Genomic DNA, 23,776 nt, shown 5'->3' with positions numbered 1-23,776 from the left:
CAGTGACTATATGACATCACATATAGGCACATTTTCAAACGACTCAGTTCAGTGAGGGTGAATATTGTGAGAGGAGAATTGGAAGAATGCGCCAATATGAGAATTTTGAGACATAGATCATATTAATATAAGTTCACATAGCTAGGAAACAATGCTAAACACTCAAAAAGGCCATTTATAAGATAGTTCCCCAAAAAAGAAAGAAAATTCAAAATCTTTAAAAAAAAAAAAAATTTTTTTTTTTACTTCGATTTTTGTGTGTGTGTGTGCATGGGGCCATTGGGTGGGGCCAGGGGACAAATACACTGGAGGAAAGTAACCCAGCTCAGTACTGCCCAAATTATATCATCACTATTGCCTGTTTGAAGGATATCATCGTCAAACACATATACACCTACATGCCTTGTAGAATTCCACACATAAGAAAGAAAGATACTGGGATGAATAAACAAAATAGGAAATAAAATGTAGAAATGCATGCAATACATAAATAAATATGAATCTCCATATATGAAATAGAACATTTAGATAAGGTGCTACTGAGATGTTTTGGTGAGTTCTTTGTTTTTTTGTGGAAGTAGCCCTTCTTAAAAATGCATGAACATTCACTGATAATTGGTCTGTAGTGGAGTCTACAAGGTCTACATTACCGGACCATGTAGAATCCGGACCTTGTAGACTGACATAATTCTGTGCATAGTTTAGTCTACACAGGCCATGGCCTCGGTGGTGCACGTAGAGCAGTCTCTGCAAATCTTGGCCAAGACCCAGAGACATCCAAGATGTAGTTTATGCGTTCGCAAATATGAGAGCTCTATCATTGAAGTGGGTGGTGGCACTCAAGGGGGTAAATAGGACACAGAGGCCGGCACGGAAAGTGTTAACTCATTCAGCGCTAGGGGTCGTTGTTTACCTTCTGGGTAGAATGCCATCGCTTTGTTCAATGGGGAGAACACTCCGTCTGCAACACTACTATCACCAACATCTAAGGGAGATCCCCCCTTGAATGGCCCTTCTAAGGTTTCTCTCCTCCACACTGCCTGTGGAGCTTTTTTCCCTATTGTTAGGTTTTAGTGAGTTTTTCCTTACCTTCGCGTGGGGTATGTCTGGGAGTGCTTGCATTCTTTCATTTATTTGCATTCATCTAAAAATGTTTGGACCTTATGGTGTTCTTGTTCTGTTCTTGACTTATTGTTATGTTTTCTTCTTGACTTGTTTAAAGAAGACCTGTACGGCCCATGGGGACATTAACGTGTGTTGTCGGGCCCTATAAATAAATTTGATTTGATTTGAGAAAGCCAAACTTGCGAGGGCTTAAAATATATTCAGGCACGTTGGAAGGGGGGGTGCGGGGGCACCTGCAGCACCCCCCCCCCCCTCAGTTATTGAAAAAAAAAAAAAATTAAAAATAAAAAATAAACATATTTTATTTCTTTATGGTTTTTTTTTATGACAGTATTTATATATTTGTATATACTGTAACTGTATAACTGTAACACTGTATATTATAAGTTTATCCTGCTCAAAGCACTTCACCATTTTAATATTGTGTGTATTGTGTGTATTGTCTGATCCCGAGTTGAAGAATTGGCTCCAAAAGAGAGACAACTGGATGTCCAACAACATCCAAAACGAAATCTTACAGCTGTTTGCCCATGATATTCAGCGACAAATTAGAGGCAAAGCATCCAAAAGCCCATTCTTTGGCTTGAGCGCTGACGGAACCACTGATGTCACTCACTGGAAAAGAACAATTCTCGTGTAATATACAGTTCGCCGATGACAACTTGGAAGGTCAGAACTTCTTTTGGGGTTTTTACAATGCCCGGCCCAGACACAACAGCCGAGACGCTGTGTTTGTGTATAAAATACTTTTACGCCTCGACCTGCCCATGGAGAGGCTGATAGGATACTGTTTTGACGGGGCCAGCAACATGTCTGGGGGGTACAGGCTAGACCAGGGGTTCCCAAACTTTTCAGGCCGCGACCCAAAAAAAACGGTGTCAGAGAGCCGCGACCCCCACTATTATAGGAGGTAAAAAAAATTTAAAATGTTAAACGGAAATGTATGGTTGAAACATGCAAACGTTCAAACGCACACACACTAATAAGCATTGGAGGCTTTTAACCAGGGCCGGACTGGGGAAATCATTCAGGCCAGGAAATATAGCCCCAGTCAGGCCACTTTTTAAGCAGGGGGTCTGGGGGTCCCCCACCAAGAATATTTTTGTTACAAAGACTTAATTTCCTGCATTCTGGTGCAGGATTTTTTTTTATTTGTACCCTTTAAATGCCAGTGTTTGTGATGGCATCACAAATTATTGTTAAAAAACAGGCTAGCATATGTATGATTAGCAACAACACAGATTATTATGGATTTTCAGTTTTTTGTAATTGATAAATACAATATTTTATTCAACTTCAGCCCTGATCATAACACCACATATTCATTTTATAATTCTAACCCTTTAAATGCCAGTGTGTGATGGCATATATTTGCAATATATCAAATGCAAAGTAAATTTTTCTGGGGGGGATTATTACAGGTTAGCTAGTGATCTCCTGGTTGTTCCCCACCTAGGTTATCTAACTATTGCGCTGGTGCAACTAGAAACACTGGCCTGGCCTGCTTCTAAGTTCAGTGGCCTGACCAAAAAAAAAAAAATGTTTTATCATCTGGCGACCCCCCAGCACCCCCTACCGATTTAAAGTTCCAACGTGGCTGCTCGTTGTGCATACATGAAATTACCGTCATAGCGGGGCGCTCATCCCCCCCACCGCAGCCAACGGTAAACAGCCATACATGGTCCACACAGATAGCTGTGATCGCGGTAGAAATAAATGTCAGATCAACGATCAAATTTATATATAATGTTCTTACCTTGTATCTGATGTAATGCAAAAGAAATAATCCAAATATCTGATCGCAATTCCAAATACTGCTTGAGGAGATCCGTACCACACTACCGACCATTTCACAATGACGGGCGGGCGGGGTTACTGTTCGATGCCATCGTTGTATAGAACTGGCTCGCCTGAGTATTTAAACCCCGCCGGCCGGCTCAGATCAGCTCCTAAAACACACCAGCCCATTTTCAATGAAATGCAATAGCTCCGCCTGGCAGTAGAGGGCGGTGTTGACCGTCTGCCAGGTCAGACAGGGTCTGAAGGCTATACCAGAGGCTGCAGCTATGAATTATGAATAGATATAGCGAATAAACAAAATAACGATCCCTAAAACGAGTTAACTCGTTTCTGGCGCAGATTGTGTTAACGTTATTGCATTATTTTGAAGAACAGTTAGTTTCTCTTCCCTATTTTTAGCATGCAGCAACAATTCGATTTGAAATTAGTTTCAAAACGATTGAACCCTGATCAAAATAAAAAAGTACAGTAGATTACATTATTTGTTCTTATGCACGCCTGGCGATACTAAATCCAAATTGAACTCGGCCATTTGAAAGATAATATATGTATATATATAAATGTGCGAATTGGCTATAATAAGGTAATTTATAAGCCTGCTTTCTATATTCTATAATATTTCAAATAGCATTGGTCCGGATGGAAGAATTCAGTACTGTATCTACAGAACCTTTGTACACATGATCTCAAGAAGGTACTGAACGAGATCAGTGGCAGTTCTTCATGTCTGGTCATTATTAGCATGGTGTTATTCACTGTCAAAGATGCAAAGAAAAATCATAATTCATATTCTCCTTCGTTTCATCACAATTTAAGCAAGCCTAGTAATAGACACAATATTTCTGACACTGGGAATACATTCACTGAGGTCCATATATGTCCCTAGATACCAAGAATATGCAAATGGACTTTGTAGAAGTGGAGCAATATTCCATTTACTTAGGTATGTATTTTAGGCGGATTTTCAGAAAATAGGCTCCGGGTGGAAGAGGTTAAACCAAAATGAATGCTGGTTTAATTCTTGATATGCTCCCTCCAATCAGTGGCAATTACTTTCTCAAATCTTTGTTCCAATTTTAAGGAAACATGAAACAGACATAAATTACCATTGAAATTCAATAGCATTAAACCAAAACCAATGCTGGTTTAAATCTAGATATTCTCCCTTAAATCAGCGGCAATTATTTTCTCAAATGTCAATGGTAAATTATGGTAGTTTAATACAAAAGAAAAGAAATTTAGCAAAAATGTGATAGAAAAAAAGAAATTCCTTAAAAAATTTGAGAAAGCAATTGCTGCAGATTTGAGAGGATAACTAATTAAACTAGTATTGGTTTTGGAACTCATAAGTTATTTCCATTAACACTATTGAATGTCACTCAGAGGTATTGAAAATAGACATTTTATATGTTCATATCCAATATCAAACAATCTCCATCCTGGTCCCATAAAGGTGGATATCTGTGAGTGACGAGATACAGTCCTTGTATATTTAACACAGTGGTGCCTTGATAAATTGTTCAGACACCTGTATCTGTTCAGGGATCAAATTATTTTCATTCCTGAACAAGTAGTCTGTAAGTAAAGGAAGATTATTTCTTGTTGGAAGTGTCCAAACTGACCCTCCCCTAAAATTGAGTTCATAAGAGATACCGAATACAATGGACCAGTCATTCAATGACATGCATTGGTACGTTGGTATGATAAAAAAAAAAAGATCCCCAAACCTCTGATCAAAATATTTGCAAAGACCACAGGAGTATACTGGGTTCATTTTGGGAGGACATGATTCTCATTCAAAAGTAACTTAATACGCAAGTCCTTTTTTGGAATGGTAATCTTACCTATACTTGAATCAGTTTCTAGACAAGCACTCCTACTTTAGACAAGCACTCCTAGTACAATTCTATTTAAGTACTTCTACTTAAGTAAAATATTCCAGTATACTCTTTCCATCTTTGGCAAACATAGGACCACATAATATGTGCAAAACGGCTAGAATAGGCATGTCAATTTCTTTTTACAAAAACATACAAAAATCATGAATAATTAAAATCTTTATTTATCTACAAAGAAATTAATTTCCAAAAGCTTCCTAAGGGCACATTGAATCTGCCGTTCTCCATGGATATTTCACTGCCCTGGTTATTCTTTCCACTCCCACATCTAACAATGTATCTCTTACCTACTTTCTCAATTGCCTGAGATCCAAAGGAAATGTTCCAAAATAAAAAATTATACAACATTTAATTCCAAACAAACAGACAGCAGGGATACATATATGGGGATCTGGGGGGGGGGGGGGGGGTACATTATTATAAATGGTCAAGGCAAATCTAAAGGCACGTGAAGTGCTGTAAGACTCTCACTGTTGTGCAGTATTAAAGTTTCTGGCTTGGTACACAGTACACTACCGTACACTTGTCATTGCTCCATTTTCCTATCTGAAATATATTAGCTTAAGCAATTATCTGTTGGTCTTCTGAGTATATGTAAAATATAAATAAGTCAAATTCAAGTATTGCAGGTTTAAAGCTACAATTCCAAATATATATATATTATTTTATTTTCAAAAACAATGTATCACTGAGCAAATGTTTTAAGTTGCACTTCCCAGACACTAAGTCAACTCATTAGTGCACTAGTTTCTCAAAAAGACCCATTGATATGTTGCAGGACCATACAATAAACAAGGTACCATTTCTTTTTAGACAATTCCTCATATGGAAAAACAAAACAAAACAAGAGATTGCCTGTTTCACAGTGATTGGAAGGCAAAGTCTCCAACAACTTACATGCTAGGAGGCAAAAGCAGAAAATTACACAGCGATTGTGTGGATCTCCCTTAAAAAAAAATACCATGGCTGGTCCTCAGCTTTATATTCCGAGTGATATTAGTAACAAATGAACAAAAGCTAAGAGCATCCCACTAAAAATAAACAGCGAGAAACTAATCCAGTTAAGATACAAGTTATACCTAAGAACTGATCACAGCTTTTAGCCCATATCCGACCTAAGGCACTACACATGTTAACAGCATTGCGGATTAAATAAAATTAAATGTAATAGGGTGCTTACAGAGTTGACTGTGGCAGAGTTATTTGGCAAACGAGTGTTCATCCATATTGTCTGGATGAACAGTTGCCACATTCTGCGTCTGTGATGACCCATGTTGTCCTCAGACCGGTGTAACAAGTACAGGCCTGTATTGAGCAAGGTGGAATATTGACACTGGTCTACCCCCTAGAGTACCACAGCAAGTGATACCTACATTATTTGTTGTTTCTCTTACCAACAAAGTCTCTCTCTCTCTCTCTCTCCAAGACAACATTGTTTTCATTTCTGTCTCTCTCATTAAAGATTGACCATAAAATGATAACAAAATTTTTTTGAGATTTGAAAAGAGATGCAATTTCAGACAACAAAAGAGATTTGTAGGTGAGAAGCAACAAATACTTTTTCTGTTGTTGTCCTTTTTTTTGTTGTTGTCCTTTTTCACCGCAGACATTTTGACGTTTCATTCCATTCATTTATTTGGTTGCTTATTTGTAAATTTTGGTGTGAAATGGAATTTAATAGATTTTTTGAAATGGAAAACGGACCCATGTTTAATGTTATTAGTCAAATCAACATTTACCTTGCTATGACACATCAAAACGTCTGCTGAGAAAACGGTCTAGTGAAGCTAGGGGGTGGGGGGGCTGGGACGTGGCTTAAATTGTATCAGACAGACAACTCCCTTTAACAGGAGGCAATACTAGCGAGTGTTTTAATACACGTTCCTCTGAAAGCCTATAGTTGCACATCCGCAAGAAGGGAGAGGCCATCATAGGCTGGTCAGTCATCATCACTCTCACTGCCCGATTCACTTAGCTGGAGATCATTCTCTGCAACACAAATAAAACGAGGAAGAACAATGAGCAGCAGATTTGAGATCAGGATTAAACATATTCATTACTCCATTAAAGGGGACATATTTTAGTCCTTTTCAACAAGTTAATATAGATCGTTGAGGTCCCCTAAACATGGCTCTGTTTCAGTCCTGTTCTCAATGGGCTGTTTCTGTGCCTGTAACAAGCGAGCCACATCTAGCAGTGGTACACGCGCCTGTAATGCTAAATGAATTTCAGATCAAACTGTCAGACTAGGCCAGGGGTCTTTACTATATCAAAAGAGCCATTTTGCCCCCACCTGCACAAAATTAAATTCCATCTGGAGCCACAAAATCTTACCCTTAAAATGAAGATAAGTGTATAAAGTTTTATATATAAGTCAAAGTCAACTTTATTATCATTTTATCATCATCATTATAATGTGCAAGACACAGAAAAATGAAATTACTTTCCCCCTTCCCACGTGTATATAAAAAGTAATATAACAATATATAGTAATATATAGTAATAACAATATAAACATAAAGTAAGATATAGGACACAATATACAACACACAATATATAGGACTATGTACAATATAAACAGTAGATCAAATTAAATGAATGAGTGAATTAAATAATAGAGGTAAAAGAGAACTTAGTGCAAATATTCCAGCAGTAGTACATAAAATAAAGTGGCAGTGAGTTAGTAAAGTGTGTGTCTGTGGGATGGTGTGTGTGTCAGTGGGGGGGGTCCTAGTCCAGCGTCTTTGGGGCAGAGGGGGGGGGGGGGGGGGGGCTGGGGAGAGAGTTCAGCTGTCTTTCAGCCTGCTAGTCCTAGCTCGGAGGCTCCTTATTCTCCTCTATATATTGTCCTCTATATATAGAGGGATTGGAATTTATTCAAAAGCTTATTTCTAGTATGTACCTATTGTTATTTTTTATTCAGTCTGTGTATAGAAGAGGAGACGGGAAGAAATGACAGCTGGCACCAAATCCATTCCGAATAAGAGACAATGGACCCAGTACTTTGTTGGTGGTGTGAAAATATGCCTACAAACATTAAATATTTTGTATTATATTATATCTGAATCGGGAGATTATCTTCTCTGTCAAAATTGAAAGTGTATCTCTCCATCGCATAATGGCTGGCTGGCAGTGCGCATAGAATAAGGCATATATTGAAATTTGTTTTCTCTAACAAACGCATCTATTTCTATATTTCATATCGTTTCATATAAAGGATATAACTAGAGTCAGTGCGCCCTCTTTGCCAGAGCTGGCAAAGCTGGCATGCCAGTACCTCTGTATCATCGGTACCATCCAAGAGTGTTTTTGGACTGATTGTGACCAGGCTGCATGCGCTCCCAGCTGACACCCAGTACCAGGTGAGTCAGTCTGAGACAGGCTATTTGTGTTCTATGTAGGCTATCTTGTTGCAAAATAATAAAATGTTAAGATAATAATAATAATAATAATATAAGAAGAAGAATAGCCTCATTGAAAATACTCTTGTTGCTTCGTTAGTACAGTTGGTTGTTTTCAGCGTTTTATGAGCGTATGTTATTTAATTGGACATTTGTCGACATAAGTAGATTTTTCATTTAGTTTATTTATTAAGTTAATATAAAACCATGTTTAGAAAATTTGAGTTTGTTAAATACATGCTTTTGGTTTTTTTGAGTGGCGACTCGAGTGACGTTTTTTGTTGTTCGCTAATTTCTCACCACATATCAAGCATACAGGTAAGCCCCCATCGTTAGTAGTGAAAGCAAATTAATCTGTCCATGCTGAATTAAACCCACTTTTGGATTTATCCATGGTTATCTTATTGGGGGGTCAGAAACTCAAGATTAGCCACCTGCAGACGGCAGGGAGAGGCGCGGGGTGCATGTGACATATATTTTTTTATCCACTTTTTCTCCCCATTTCTATTTTTTTCCCATCCCAATTTCATATTATCCAATTCTTCCCTCCCCCGTCTTGAACGTTGCTAGACTATGCCTCCCACTGGTCGGTTGTAGTGAGGACAGAAGCCTTGCATCACGTGTCCCCTCCGGTACACGAGGAGGCAGCCTGTCGCATCTTTTCACCGCAGCAGCTCGAACTCAGTGGCGAGGAGTAACACGTGGGAGGCTCACGCTGCCCCCGCTACTTCCTGCTTCCGCCGCACCGGCGTCACCAAACCGACCCGTAGGAGTCGCTGTCCACAACGTCCAATCCCCACCCACCGGCTTTCCCACCCTCTAACACTGCCAATTGTGTTAGTATGACGGCCGGCCAAGCCGGTAGCAACGCCGAGAGCTGGGCTCGAACCCAGCGTCTCCTGCGTTAGTGGCGAGCGCCTTGCCCACTGCGCCAATCAGCCGCCCTACATGCGACATATTTTAAGTTGATGAAATATTAAACACTTATTTCAGTTCACAGTATCACCTCGATCTACAATTATATAAAAAAAAAATTTACCTTTATGTAACCAGGCAAATCAATTAACAACAAATTCTTATTTACAATGATGGCCTGGCAAAAGACGCCTCTTGAAGGGAGTGGGGGGATAATTCAGGTTAAGCATTTCCGACATACTGTAGCTAAACGACAGCCGTAATGCAAACTTTTACAAACCGAACTAAAAGCACGATAATCTTAAAAAGTTAAAGGACAAAGGGATACGTCCAAATATACCAGTCAAGCAATATACAGTTATAACATTTGCGGCATATCTTCCACTTACAGTACTCATGACAACAAGCAGAAAAATAGAAACAAGCACAGAGAACAGAGAGTAGCACACCCATGCAGCAAGACAGACAAGCAAGAGGCATGAAGCAATATAGCAGTGAGAGGGGCACCATGACAGACAGGGGGTTGGGGATGTTACTGGGTTGAGAAACAGTTGCAGTTGCAAAAGAAGAGGCTTTCCTTTTGTAATGAAAATGTTAAATAAATTAAAATAGCCATTATTTATTTTCCATATTATTATTATTATTATTTTTCAAACCTACAGGGAGCCACTGCAAAGTGGCTGAAGAGCCACAGGTTGCCAACCCCTGGACTAGGCGTTGCAGATCAATATGACTCAAGATCCAGCAATAGCATAGCAATCTTATCGTTAAAGATTTAGTCAGAAACATATTTTAGGTTCAACCTTAGGTATGAAAGAGAAAATGTACACCATCTTGTATTTTATCAACATCTCTTCACATGCACATACAGTACAAGGTTTTACTAACTACGGTGATTGTGGCTGCAATTCTGAATGGCTCGTTTCAAGAGGGAGGGTTCTTGTCATGGCTGAACTGCAGAAAAGGCACAATGCACATATTTCACATTTTCTCAATGTTGGGACAACCGCCCTTTCTGTCCAAACAATGCAAAACACAGGAAAAGGACATTTTCAGAATAGGTCCCCTTTAACCGATTTAGACCTAAAACATCTGCTAGAAATGCATTATATATACACACAAATATGTTTCCCGGTTTCAATGGGTTAAGACTTCAACATGCAAATAGAGCAGCAGATTATTACTCTATTAAAATGTAACACATCTAACTAAATGTAAATTTGGAGTGTTTTAAAAGGATCAAAATGTACCCATCTCAAACCCCACCCTTTTTACGTGATCCTCCAATCACAACTGTTGCTTCCTTGAGAACAGCATGTTTTCCCTGGGGGGTTTCTTCCCCCTTACTCATCACCACAAGTATTTGCGTACCATCAATGAGAAAGAACACGTCATTTAAAATCCCATGGATTTGTTTTATTAGTTACGATTACTTTAACTTTTAAATGCCTTATGGTAATTTCAAACTCAATTACAAAATGTAACCTTTTCATTTATCTATTGTAAATGACCTCTTCTCTGGCCACATGCAGTACCTTCACCACCCAACAGGGGGCCACACCCACACTGCAATGGAAATCACTGCAATAGAGTCTAATGGTGATAAAAAGTAACACAATCGAGGCCCGGGAGGCGCATTGTGAGGATATTCAGGTGCACGGCAACGCAGTCACACAACATCTGATGTTTCTTATCGTCAGATCTCAGAAGTCGCATTGGAATGACAGATGTGCAAGTATAGCCCATTAAAATTAGGAAGCACTAGACTAATCAACCCACAAGTAGGGGTGGGTCAAGAAAATCGATACTGCAATATATCATTGTACTTCCTCTTGTGACACGTTATCGATACACTGGCGGCAAGTATTGATATCAACATTTTTAATATATATTTTTTTATTTTACTGCAAAATAATAATAAAAAGATTGGAATAAGGTGCAGAGACTGAAAACGTTATCTTATTAGATAGAACAGATGATATATTATATATATTTTTATTGCAGATGGTAACAAAGTTTTACGTTGGGGACATAATTAATAGTTAATAATAATCAAGTTGTGGTCAGTGTGTGTTAACTCATTGGGCGCCATACACGAGATAAGTCGGGTTATCTCGCCAACCGTTGAGTGCCAAAACCCGAGATTTCTCAGGTTGACCCTTTGATATTTTTCCTTTGGTCCCTGTTCTATACGGTCAGCCGGAGCCCTCTAGGTCTCCCTGGCTCATCTGCCTACGTTGGAATTGCAATGGCGATCGAATCTCACCAGGTGGCAGTATCGCCTACCTTTTGAACTGGAATAGCTTGGTGTGGATACACCTTTTCTTTTCTTTTGTTTTGCTAGGGCTCCTCCTCCTCGGAGACAGAGCGACAGCCTCGAGATTTTTTTGCCTGAAGCCTATTTCCCGTATACACGAGTATAGACATACTGTATACATGGGTAATCGCGATGGCGATGCGATCACTGGAAATTATTCTTTTTGGAATACCTTCTGGCTAAGGTAAGGTATATTCTATGTCTATTTTACCGAACCTGAAACCTGTTTTTGTAACGATCAGTGTCGTGTTTTACCGGACGTAAAACATGCTTGACGAACACGATCGCAGTTTCTAGTTAAAACTACCCCCCCCCCCCCCCCCCCTTGATGATTTTGTGAAGATGCATATGTACATGGTATATATCTTTGATTTGGGAGTATTTGGGGTTTCACGCGATCAACCAGAACGATTTGGGCATAATGCATATAACGCGTCATATCTGGCGATCTATGAAAAAAATATTGATTATTTTGGAAAAGGGGCGATGTTTAGCATGGAATAGTGCACAAACGTAGAAATTAACTGATTAGTCAGTAATGGACTGTGAACAATGCCTGTCAAATTACTATTGTCTCCATACCTATAATACAGAACACACGATGGGTGTGCAAACATCGCTAAAATGGTCAATAATGCTGGCGCCAGGCAGTACAGATGGGGAAAGTTGGTGGCGCACAAATAGTTAAAGAGGCACTAAGCAATTTGTTGTACATTGTTTTATGTACACTTGTCCAGTTTGTGATGCACACTAAATAATCTGATAAACTTTCACACCAATTCTGTGAATAAATACATAATTCCTGCTTCTTGCATTTTTATGGGTATTTCTTCTTCTTCAGTAACACAGATGTCAGATTGTAATGTTTCTTCTCGACTTGTTTAAAGAAGACGTGTCCGGCCCATGGGGACATTAACGTTTGATTTGATTTGATTCATGTCGTGATGTATCGTAGATGAAAGTTCTTTATCACGGATATTGTGTATCGTGCTATTATTGTTATCGAAGGCCAAACTCACCACAGTATTGTATCGTGAGTTGCTTGTGTAGTCCCACCCCTAGGGTACCAAGGTAGGCCCACTTAAAGAGGTCTGAGGAAATACTCACTGAGTGTGTTCATGAGAGCTCCTCCGCTCTCCTCTGGGTGGCTGTTGGAGAGGGAGGGAGTGTTGTTGATAGTGGTGGGGGTGGTGGTTGTGGTGGTGAGGATGGGCATGCCCTGGTGGGGCAGGGCCAAGGGGGCGGGGATGGGCGCAGGTGGGGAGCGACGCTCGTCCTCCGTGTCGCTACTGCTGGAGCTGTCATCGCTGCTGGAGGAGGAGGAGCTGTGGGAGTCGGAGGAGCTGTCGCCGCTGCTCATCTGGTCCATGACCCTCGCCTCCGCCATCAACTCTGGGTGGACAGGAACATACATAGGATTCAATTATCTTAATCTGTCCATGTCCATGTAATCATTCCATTAAATATCATATGGGCACAGAAAACAGACTCCTCCAGTGTCTGGCTTCCCATTACAGCAGACACAGACACAGACACACACACACTAGGGCTAACTTAGGGGCTGAGCCCAAACGCTCGAACCTTCGTTCGTTACGTTGGCATTCGATTCTTAATTAATGGGTTCGAACCTCCGCTTAATTGTTTTCAATTTCCATTAAATTATTTTAATTAATTTTACATGAAAATTATATGCATCAGAATATCACAGTACTATGTTGCGTTTACAATCATTCGAAAGTCACGCGCGAACACAGGTCACAACAACACAGTCTAGTCGATGATGAGAAGGGGTCATGTCATAATTATCAGGAAATTAATCAATCATGCAAGAGAGAGTTTAGTGACTCACACTCACCAGTCTTATTTCATAATACAACGTTTCCGAATGGACGTTTGGATTGAACCAAGTGCATGCAGTGATGCTGATGCTTTTCCCAGCGGAACACAAGTTACTTAACGTTACACAGGTAAGTTATGTTGCACGTTAATTAAGCTATGCAGAGCGCAGCCCTTAGCTTTCTAACGTTAAGATAGCAGGAGCCGTCGGCCAACAAATATGTTGTTTCAACAAATGTATTCACAAAAGTACGTAGTCAGTACTCTTAACCTGTTCCACCCGACGGGACCGGATCCGGTCCCAAAACGGCATGTGGTCATAAATCAATATTTTTTCAGAGTGTTGCAAAAAAAAATTGCGATTTTAAAATCAAACGTATTCAAGTATTAACATCACTAACATGTCATAAAAGCATGTAGAATGTATGTTATCATCAATACGTTAGTTTAGCAATAGGTTAAAAGTGCCATTAGATAGTTTTACCTTCTCGATTTGCTGAAGTCTAGTGCAAGACGGCAACCATTTTGAAAAACTTTAACCATGGTAATTGTAGTTTGTCGAGGGCATGCATAGCTGTGGATCAGCATTGGAATTATTCCGAACTACACTTCCTGTCAGATTCTGTGGGGGTTCAAAGTTCAGCGTTCTGAATGAATTATGTCAATAACTGATATTATTCGGGATAATAAGCCACAAAAGGTAAAGTTTTTAACAAATATTGAAACGCAGTTAGTTTCTGCTCCCTATTGTTAGCATGTAGCAACAATTAGATCTGAAATTAGTTAAAAAATGGTTGCACTGTGGTGAAAATAAAAAAATACAGTAAATTACAGTAGATATCATTATCTGTTCTTATGCACGCCAGTGTTGTCACGATACTGGAATTTCGACTTCGATACGATACCTTGAAAAGTATCGATATTATCGATACCAATATATATATATATTATATTTTTTTTATTTTCTTTTTTAACACATTTTGCTTTTGTTGCTGGTTGATTCTCCTCAGCTTCTCTCTGGTACTATAAGAGAAGATAAATATAATATATATATATATATTTTTTTTTTAAACCCTTTGTTTATCTTTAGATCACACATTTAAAAATAACTGTTCATCTCACTTCAATGATTTTTATTGCAGAACATGGTATTTTCTCAAGCAGACAGATGTAAACACTGTAATCTGTGTTGCATGTACCTGACAAACTGAACTGTTATTACAGTCATATTCCGACTTAACTGAATGCACATGTGTGTGTGTGTGGACTACTGTACTATTACAGGTATTGAAATGAACAATGAAACTTCCTTAAAAAATTAAATAAAAAAATTTATGAATAATTAAATATCGATATTTCGGGAAATGAGTATCGAAACCATTTTAAATATTCAGAATCGATAAGTATCGATTTTTCGATATTTTTGACAACACTAATGCACGCCTGGTGATACTAAATCCAAATTGAACTCAGGCATTTGAAAGATAATATATGTATATATAAATGTGCGAATTGGCTATAATAAGGTAATTTATAAGCATCATATTCTATATTCTATAATAATATTTCAAATTGCATTGGTCCGGATGGGAGAATTCAGTACTGTATCAACAGAACCTTCGGTTTAATCATCTTCCCTTTATTAACTTCCTTCGATTTCTTTTACACATGATCTCAAGAGGGTACTGAACGAGATCAGTGGCAGTTTTTTAAGTTTGGTCATTATTATCATGGTGTTATTCACTGTCAAAGATGCAAAGACAAATCATAATTCATATTCTCCTTTGTTTCATCACAATTTAAGCAAGCCTAGTAATAGACACAATATTTCTGACACTGTGAATACATTCCCTGAGGACCATAGATGTCCCTAGATACCAAGAATATGCAAATGGACCTTGTAGAAGTGAAGCAATATTCCATTTACCTAGGTATATATTTTAGGCAAAAATATTCCATGGGTGGAACAGGTTAATAACCGCGCTACATTATATGCGTAAATGTGCGGAAAGACTTGACAGTACTGAACCAGAAAAAGTATTTAGGAGCACATTTTCTATTTTGCATGATTTAAACCCTGGTGAATGTTCGAACCAAAAACAGGCTTGGGGAACGAACGAACACACACACCTCAAATAAGTAGCCTAAGGCCATGTTTAGACGGAGAGAGTCTGAACAGAAACCACAAAAGTCGTCTTGCGGTCTCACTTTTAATTTTGCGTTTAGACTAGTGTTTTGGGATGGAATTCTGTGTGCAGACGAGGCTGTAAAGACTCGAGACGACGGAGCCCCGCTGTCACACGATTGGCGCATATGTCACATGACGTGCTGTGAAGACCCGCCCTACTCTGCCTCTGATTCGCAGACTGTGGGTGGGGGAATGTGATTGGACCAAAGCAGAGTCACCCACAGACAGTGGCTCCAGTCACTAATAGTTGCGATAGCCGCGGGACAGATTCTTGTGTATTTAAAAGTACTGCCAATGTAGCCTTCAGGTGATCGCCATGGATAGAATCAGACATGCTTTGTTTACGCTTCTAGGCTACTGGCGCATGCCTGTGATGTAAGCAGTACGCGCGACGAGAGCCTTGAGGACCCTTTTGTCATAGTTTTATGCGGTTTGACAGTTTAGATGATAGCGCAAAGGTTTATCGTTTCTAGGAATTCCACCCAGGAAGGTGGTCTCACTTTTTTGCGGTTTCTCCCTATAAAAACGCTGTTGCCGTATAAACAAAAGGCACATCCGAAAAAATATTTTTGCGGATTCACCTGCTAGCGTTTCCGTCTAAACAGGGCCTAAGAAAGGCACAAACATATACATACAATATGTTTACATCGCTAATAGGAGGGCCGTGGTCCAGGTCCAGACTCAGATGCTGTCTTATCCGGACTAGTGTTGTCACGAATCTCACGGTACCAAAAGTTTGACTTCGATACCGATACCAGCTTAAAGGCCAACTTGCAGGTTGTATTTTTGTTCAATAAACAATGTGACTAGGCCAACGGTGACTTTCATGAAGAGGAAAAAAAGAAGAAATTGACCCAGTTTTAGCGTTTTTATCAAACATTTTGTCGACCCAAACACAACCACCACGCACGTGGATATTTTAATTCATGGTTCATAACGTGCGTGTCATCTTAATGATGATGTCACATCAGGTGCAGGGCAGCCAGGGGCTCTGAGAGTCACAGGCAGGTAGTGGCAGGAAGCAGAGAGCCTTGCTACTACTAGCCGAGGAGTGAATTAATGAAAATGTATCTGTTTCACCTAACACTATTGCTCCGTGATCATAGCCATTCATCTCCAAAGCGAACCACTATTTGTAAAAGCCACAACCACGTTACCATATTTGTAATAATGTAAATCATTGTGTCGTTGTACATATTGTGTGTATATAACGTTAGTAGATAAGTTAGCTAGCTTGGTAGCCAGCATTCTCGAAACTCCTAACATGCCCCAATTTAAAATGGTTCTCTCCTCTTTGTATACCTTTGTCCTCACAAGTATTCTGCCAGGGAACTTATGGACACGACAATAGTAGTAGTTATAAGGTGTTTGAGCTTGTAACGTTAACTTTAGTTAGCTAATAGCTATCGTGGTAGCCCGTTTCGTGACTGTGATGCACCAAGTGCTATCCGAGGGGCTACTATCGTATCAACATGCCGCGACGTGTAGCTTGCTAGCCGGCATGATGCGTGTGCAGTGCTTTGCCCCACAGGTCTGAGAAGAGGACCTGCACATTTTACTCATTCCCAAAACTCTTTTACATGCCCCGATTTAAAATGGTTCGCGACAGTAGACATAATGCTAACATTAGCGGGGTAACGACGTTAGCCAGAGCCATATAGCCAGTAGTACTATGACCCGGACGGGCATAAGGCATAAGTTACCGGCAGTGACGTCACGGCCCTGCTAGCGTCTGATAAGCTTTTTGATTTGCTCCGTACATGTTATTCGTGCGTGGACCTTTTTAACCCTTTCTGAGTGGCATTTCCGGCGTCAAATGGAAAAAAATAGATAATGAAATTAGATACCAATGATGTAAACTACCCATAATTGAAGAGTAGGGTTTAACCTGCAAGTGGCACTTTAACACTTTGGATGCCCAACCCGAGTTTTCTCGGGTTTACCCCCCGCGGGTTGAATGCCCATAACGAGAATATTCGTTTTCTCTCTCTCTCTCTTTTCTTTTTTTTTTATTAGCGATCTGAATTCATATTTCATCAACCGAGTCTACCGTTGGTAAATCAGCCACCCCAGGCGCTCAGATGTGAAAAAAGCACCCCCTATCGTCTCCCAGATGGTAATTCACCCTTTTGGATTAGACTCGATGAAAATGCATGTGGGAAAAAAACCCGGACTCCACATTTTACTTCTCACGCATGTAACCGGGGCCGATCAGCTTCATGTTGGACCCTCAGCACAATGTGTATACGCTGTTTTACAGTATACGTGTGGGATAAATAAAATGATACATTTTTGGAATGGTCGATCAGGAATTGGAATAATCCATTTGGATACCATCTGATCTCAGGTAAGGAATCTATTTGACCAGTATTAGGATAATCAGACCTTTTTTCACGGAGATATAAGCTTTCCCCCTATATGTGATATGGCTGTTTTGACTGTGCGAGTGATCAGGAAATAAGATAATCGATTTACAGCTTGCGGCACCAGCGTGCATACGTACACATATACTATCGATAATCTAGCGTTTATTTGAAAACTATTCATAAATAGGCCGAACAATGACAACGTTCTAGAATATTACAGTACATCAGCGTTTAGCAGGGATTCTTTTTTTTTCTTCTTGAAAATGCTATAAAAACGGAAATTAACCGATAAAAAAACAATCCGCTTCGACAATGTTGACTGGAAATGGGTCATTGATAATGCGACGGGCAGATTAGACACATAGCCATAATTTAAAACATAGATTAGGCAATATTAACGTTAACATTGAAGCGGATGGTGGGCATTTAAGCACTAAATGTGCGCCCCCTGCTGGGCATTCAAAGTGTTAAGTATCACAATTATTACGATTATTTATCTAATCTTTAATTTTAATCTTTAATCAAATTTTTTTTTTAAGATTTCTTTTTTGGCGTTTTTATCGCTTTATTGCTACTGGGCAGTCCAGTAGAGAGAGACAGAGGAGGAATGGGAGACAGAGTGGGGGGAAGACATTCGGCAAATAACGACGGGTTCGGGAGTCGAACCCGGGTCGGCCGTGTCGCGGCTGAGCGCGCTATGTGGTTCGCCACTGGGGCGCCCCTAATCTTCATCTTTAAAAAATACCGGTTCTAAAGCGATACCATGACAAACTATTTTATATAAATAGTACTTTATTTATACTTAATTTTTTTTATTAATAATATTTTGACACTGTTGAAACTTACATAATAAAAAAATATTAATAGCTAATTTACTGTAGTTAATCTGCATGTTATTATTATATGTATTATGTGTTATCTCTCCACTCCACACTATGTTAGTGCTTAGGAGATAAGATTATAAAAAAGATGATATATATACATATGTAAATCAATATCTTCCTTTTGAATAAAATAGGCTCAGGAATCAGGATTGTTAGCATAATTCATGCCAAAAAGAGCAGCCTATAGCAAATGTACATACATACACACGTATACTATGGCAGACCAGCTGGCATAGTACTAGAGGGCCGCTATATCTCGGCACTAGGTACCGGGGCATATGCCCATATTAGGAAGTCAGAGGAGACTCCCGGCAGAGCAGAGCACTCATGCCGCGTTCACGTTACGTGGGAAGAAGCGGAAGAACCAGAGGACATCTCGTTGCTACAACTTGGAAGCCTTCACGCATTGACTCGATGAAACGCCCACATCCATACTTCCGCAATTCGTGACGCGAAGTGGGAGATATCGGGATCTATAAAAAAAATCCCATGTGTCCTAGTAGGAATTACCACTAGGAGGCTGACGTGAATGGTTTTTCCCAGTCGGAAGCTGGTTCTTCCGCTTCTTCCCATGTAACGTGAACGCGGCATCAGCCCCGATGCAACACACCTGTGCCAGACGCGCACGGTGACAGGTGAGCTCAATCAAAACGCAATTAAGGCCCTGTCCACACACCACACGAGTACGGATATTTAGCAAAACGCACATTTTCCTCAACGTTTGGGCCTTTCATCCACGCGTAAAAAACGGCATTTTCGGATCACGCCATAAATCGATCAATACAGAACATATTAATTAATGTTGCATTTTTTTATTTTATTATTATTATTATTATTATCTTTTCCCCCCTTCTTTTTCCATTTTTTCTCCCCTCCCAATGTTAGTCGTTATGCCAATTCCCAATCCCCTTCCTGGTCGTTGCGCACTCTACCCCCTACCGTCGGTCTGGGAGGGAGGAGACTATCACATGTGTACCCAGCCCACCACTTCTTTTCACCTGGCAGCGCGGACTCTCACTGGGGAGAGTGTAACGTGTGGAAGGGTCACACTACCTCCCTCCAGATCCTTCCCTCGCTGTGCAGGCGACCCGACCGAACTGTAGGAGTCGCTGTTTTACAACGACCCGGACCCACCCTCGCCGGCTTCCCTCCCGCTGACTCTGCCAATCGAGCCAGTATGACGGCCGGCCAAGCCGGAGGCAACGCTGACAGCCGGATTCGATACCAGTGTCTCTTGCGTTGGTGACGAACGCTTAGTCCGTTGCGCCACCCAGCCGCCCGCATTTCTTTGTCAAATGTAGCCAAGAGTAAAGACCCTAACCCTATCAAAACGGCAGTCAATGTGTATATTTTCAGCACTACATTTGTTTACCAATGATTTTAAGTGTTAGTGAAATATGAGGATTTAGGCGGAAGTAAAGCCAGCTGTCATAAGTGTGTGTAGTCCTATGAACGGGAAGACCCAGGGCTTTTCGAATTTCAAAGAACTACACTTCCCAGTTTTTACGCCAGCAATCTGATGAAAAATGGCGGAGAAATGTACATTATAAAAAAGTAACTGTACTTACACTAGATTTCATTCACGGTTTTTGCTGCCCTGTCGGGGGCGCCTGGTGGTACTAAATCCAGATTGAACGCGGCCATTGGAAAGATGCGATTTGGCCTGATCCATAGATGTGTGACTTGGCCATAATAAGGTCATTTATAGGCCTGATATTCTATATTCTATAATCATATTTCAAATGGCATGTGTCCGGATGGCAGAATTCAGTACTGTATCTACAAAACCTCCTGTTAAAGGAAAACTCCAACATTTTGGGAAATTAGCTTATTTAACATCTTCCCTGGAGTTAGACAAGATACCTTTTTTGTCTCTGTGCGTGCATTTAGCTTTGGGAACAGTCGCTCCGTTAGCGTAGCTTAGCTTCATCACTGGAAGTGGGGGAGGACAGGAGCCTGACGTTCCCTTACAGTGTATACAGTCACCAAATACACTCCAAATACAACTCCAAAACGTTCATGTAAACATGTTGTGACCCGTGTATTCACCACGTGGAGAAATAAAAATAATTGAATTAGACAATTACGTTTTATAAGCAAATAGACAAGTTTATTTTGTACATTATCTAACGTTAACACGAACCTAAACTAACTTTAGGTTAGTTGTAACGTTAGTTTAGGTTCGTGTTAACGTTAGATAATGTACAAAATAAACGTTTTCCGCTGCTATAAACGTCGCACTTTTATTTTGAAAACCCCAGAAAGGAAGTCATTATATTTGCTTTACCATCCTGTTCTGTGTTAGCTCCGGTTAGCTCCAAGCGTGCAGTAGTTAGTATTATATTATCAATACCAGCCATTGGATTACTGTTTTCTAAATTGGGGAGGCTTTTAATAGTCAAGGTAAGAGGATTTTAAGTCATGGTATCCATAAACTTCAATCGGTTCGGATCCTTTGAATTAATGAGAATGTCCACAAACACGGCTTCACGTAGAAATAACTGGCTGCGCGCAGAGACGAGTGCTTAGGCAAAAAATTGTTCCGAGTATATTTGCTTAGAAAACGTAATTGTCTAATTCAATTATTTTTTTATTTCTCCACGTGGTGAATACACAGGTCACAACATGTTTACATGAACGTTTTGGAGTTGTATTTGGAGTGTATTTGGTGACTGTATACACTGTAAGGGAACGTCAGGCTCCTGTCCTCCCCCACTTCCAGTGATGAAGCTAAGCGACGCTAACGGAGCGACTGTTCCCAAAGCTAAATGCACGCACAGAGACAAAAAAGGTATCTTGTCTAACTCCAGGGAAGATGTTAAATAAGCTAATTTCCCAAAATGTTGGAGTTTTCCTTTAATCATCTGCCTTTTATTAATTTGCTTAGATTTGTTGTACACGTGATCTCAAGAAGGTGCTGAATGAGCTCCGTGGCAATTCTTCATGTCTGGTCAATTTTAGAGATGAAAAAAGAAAATGTATATTCTCCTTTGGTTCATTACAATTTACTCAAGCCTAGTAACAGACACAATATTTCTGACACTGGGAATACATTCCCTGAGATCCATAGATGTCCCTAGATACCAAGAACATGCAAATGGACCTTGTAGAAGTGGAGCAATCTTCCATTTACTTAGGTATATCTTTTTAGGCAAATTTTCAGAAAATATGGCTACTGGCTTAAGGGGTTAAGATTATAAATCAAAATTAACTGTTCTAGTATTATGTGGGACTGTTCCGTTTGATAAGCAGCCCATATTTTAAGGATGATACATTTAAGCAATCAATCAGCTACCTCTCTCGATGTCGTCCATGGGCGAGGCAGGGGACATTTTCTCTTTGGGCGGAGAGCTCTTGGAGCCGGTTGGGGTCTTGTTGTTGTTGTTGCTGCTGCTGCTGCTGCTACTGCTGGTCTTCACCTGCTGGCTTAGACGACTGGTCTGCTGCTCCATACGTGAATGGATCTTACTACTGCCCTCAGCCCTGAGAACACACAGGCAGGTACACAAACAGAATGGATCTTACTACTACTGCCCTCAACCCTGAGAACACACAGGCCGGTACACAAACAGAATGGATCTTACTACTGCCCTCAGCCCTAAGAACACACAGGCAGGTACCCACATTTTTACCAATCTGTCGATGAAATCACCTCATCGATTAGTCGACTGATTGAGGACAGCCTTATACAATTACATTGGATCCTGTATGGAGATGGTTTTAGGCCATCATGTCCACACGAATCCAGATCTTTTGCAAAACGCACATTTTCTTCCACGTTTGGGCCTTTCATCCACACGTAAACAGTGTTTTCAGAAATGTAAAGAGATTTTTGAAAACGCATTTTAATGTGAAGATTTTTCAAAATATCGGTTCAGTGGATCCGTGTGGCCACTGTAAACGCATAGTCTAGATAAACGATGACGTCACAGCTCACTACGCATGCTCAGACTGTTGTAATCTATGGCAATAGGCGCCTGTAGCCTTGAAGCGCATGAATGTAATAGCAATGGACAGCGCCTGGTGCTGAAATGGCAGACAGAAATAGCATGTACAGTTTCTTCCCCCTCGAATGTATATATTTTCTTTTATTGATCTCTGCCTCTTAACACATTGACCACCAGCAGCAGGGGGCGCTGATCCTCCTTCAGCACCAGGTCTTTATTCAATGGATATAGTATTAGAATGCCAAACTTGCGAGTCCTAAAACTATATTTTATATTATAGCTATGGATCTAATAACGCCGTCGACTGTCAGTGAGTTGCTTCTGGTCAACATGCAAAAAACTTGATTGAGTATAGAGTATAGTTTGAGTGATTCTGAGTAATTCCAGGAAAAGACGAGTTATCACGTTGTAATTTTTCGATTGATTATCTAATCATCCTGAAATCAACGCTAGATCATTATTATGTCTCCTCGTGCATACATGAAATGGCCCTCGTAGCGGGGCGCCCCCCACCGCAGAAAGCACAACACGGTCCACACAGATAGCTTTGATCGCGGGAGAAAGAAATATCAGATCAACGCAAGATTTTATATATAGTGTTCTTACCTTGTCTGATGTAATGCAAAAAAATAATCCAATTATCTGATGGCCATTCCAGTTATCCACATCGATCCTGTCCCCGACATTACCGAGCGTTACACATGAACGGGCGGGCGGGGTTAGTGTTCCATGCCATCGTTGTAAAGGCCTGCCTCGCCTGAGTATTTAAACCCCGCCCCCACGGCTCAGATCGGCTCAGAAAACACACCAGACCGTTTCCAATGAAGTGCAATAGCTCCGCAAGGCAGTAGAGGGCGGTGTTGACCGTCTGCCAGCTCAGACACATTCACCAGGGTCTGCAGAGGCTGCAGCCATGAATTATGAATAGATATAGCGAATAAAAGAAATAACGATATTCGCATGGCGGGCAATAACGAGTTAACTCGTTTTTGGCAATTAATGTGTTAAGCAGTACTGTATATTTGTATATCTTTGTGTCATAAATGTCTGGATGTAACAGTACTGTACATCTACTCCAGTGCCGTCTGACAGATTTGGC

General features: G+C 40.3%; 1 protein-coding gene across 1 annotated transcript in view; it reads right to left on the bottom strand.

Annotated features, from left to right (window-relative positions):
- Window positions 1-4,964: 4,964 nt before the first annotated feature.
- eaf2 (ELL associated factor 2) overlaps window positions 4,965-23,776 on the bottom strand; it is a 32,018-nt gene continuing 13,206 nt past the window's right edge. The window contains exons 4-6 of the mRNA XM_084309922.1: window positions 22,026-22,213; window positions 12,564-12,848; window positions 4,965-6,812 (exon numbers count right to left, since the gene is read on the bottom strand). Coding sequence (XP_084166048.1) covers window positions 6,763-6,812; window positions 12,564-12,848; window positions 22,026-22,213 — 523 coding nt within the window. The 3' untranslated portion in view covers window positions 4,965-6,762. The remainder of the gene's footprint in view (window positions 6,813-12,563; window positions 12,849-22,025; window positions 22,214-23,776) is intronic.

Source organism: Notolepis coatsorum, assembly GCF_963971535.1.
Source record: "Notolepis coatsorum genome assembly, chromosome: 3".
Classification (NCBI taxonomy): Eukaryota; Metazoa; Chordata; class Actinopteri; order Aulopiformes; family Paralepididae; genus Notolepis; species Notolepis coatsorum.
This window is presented reverse-complemented; position numbering and strand designations above follow the sequence as displayed.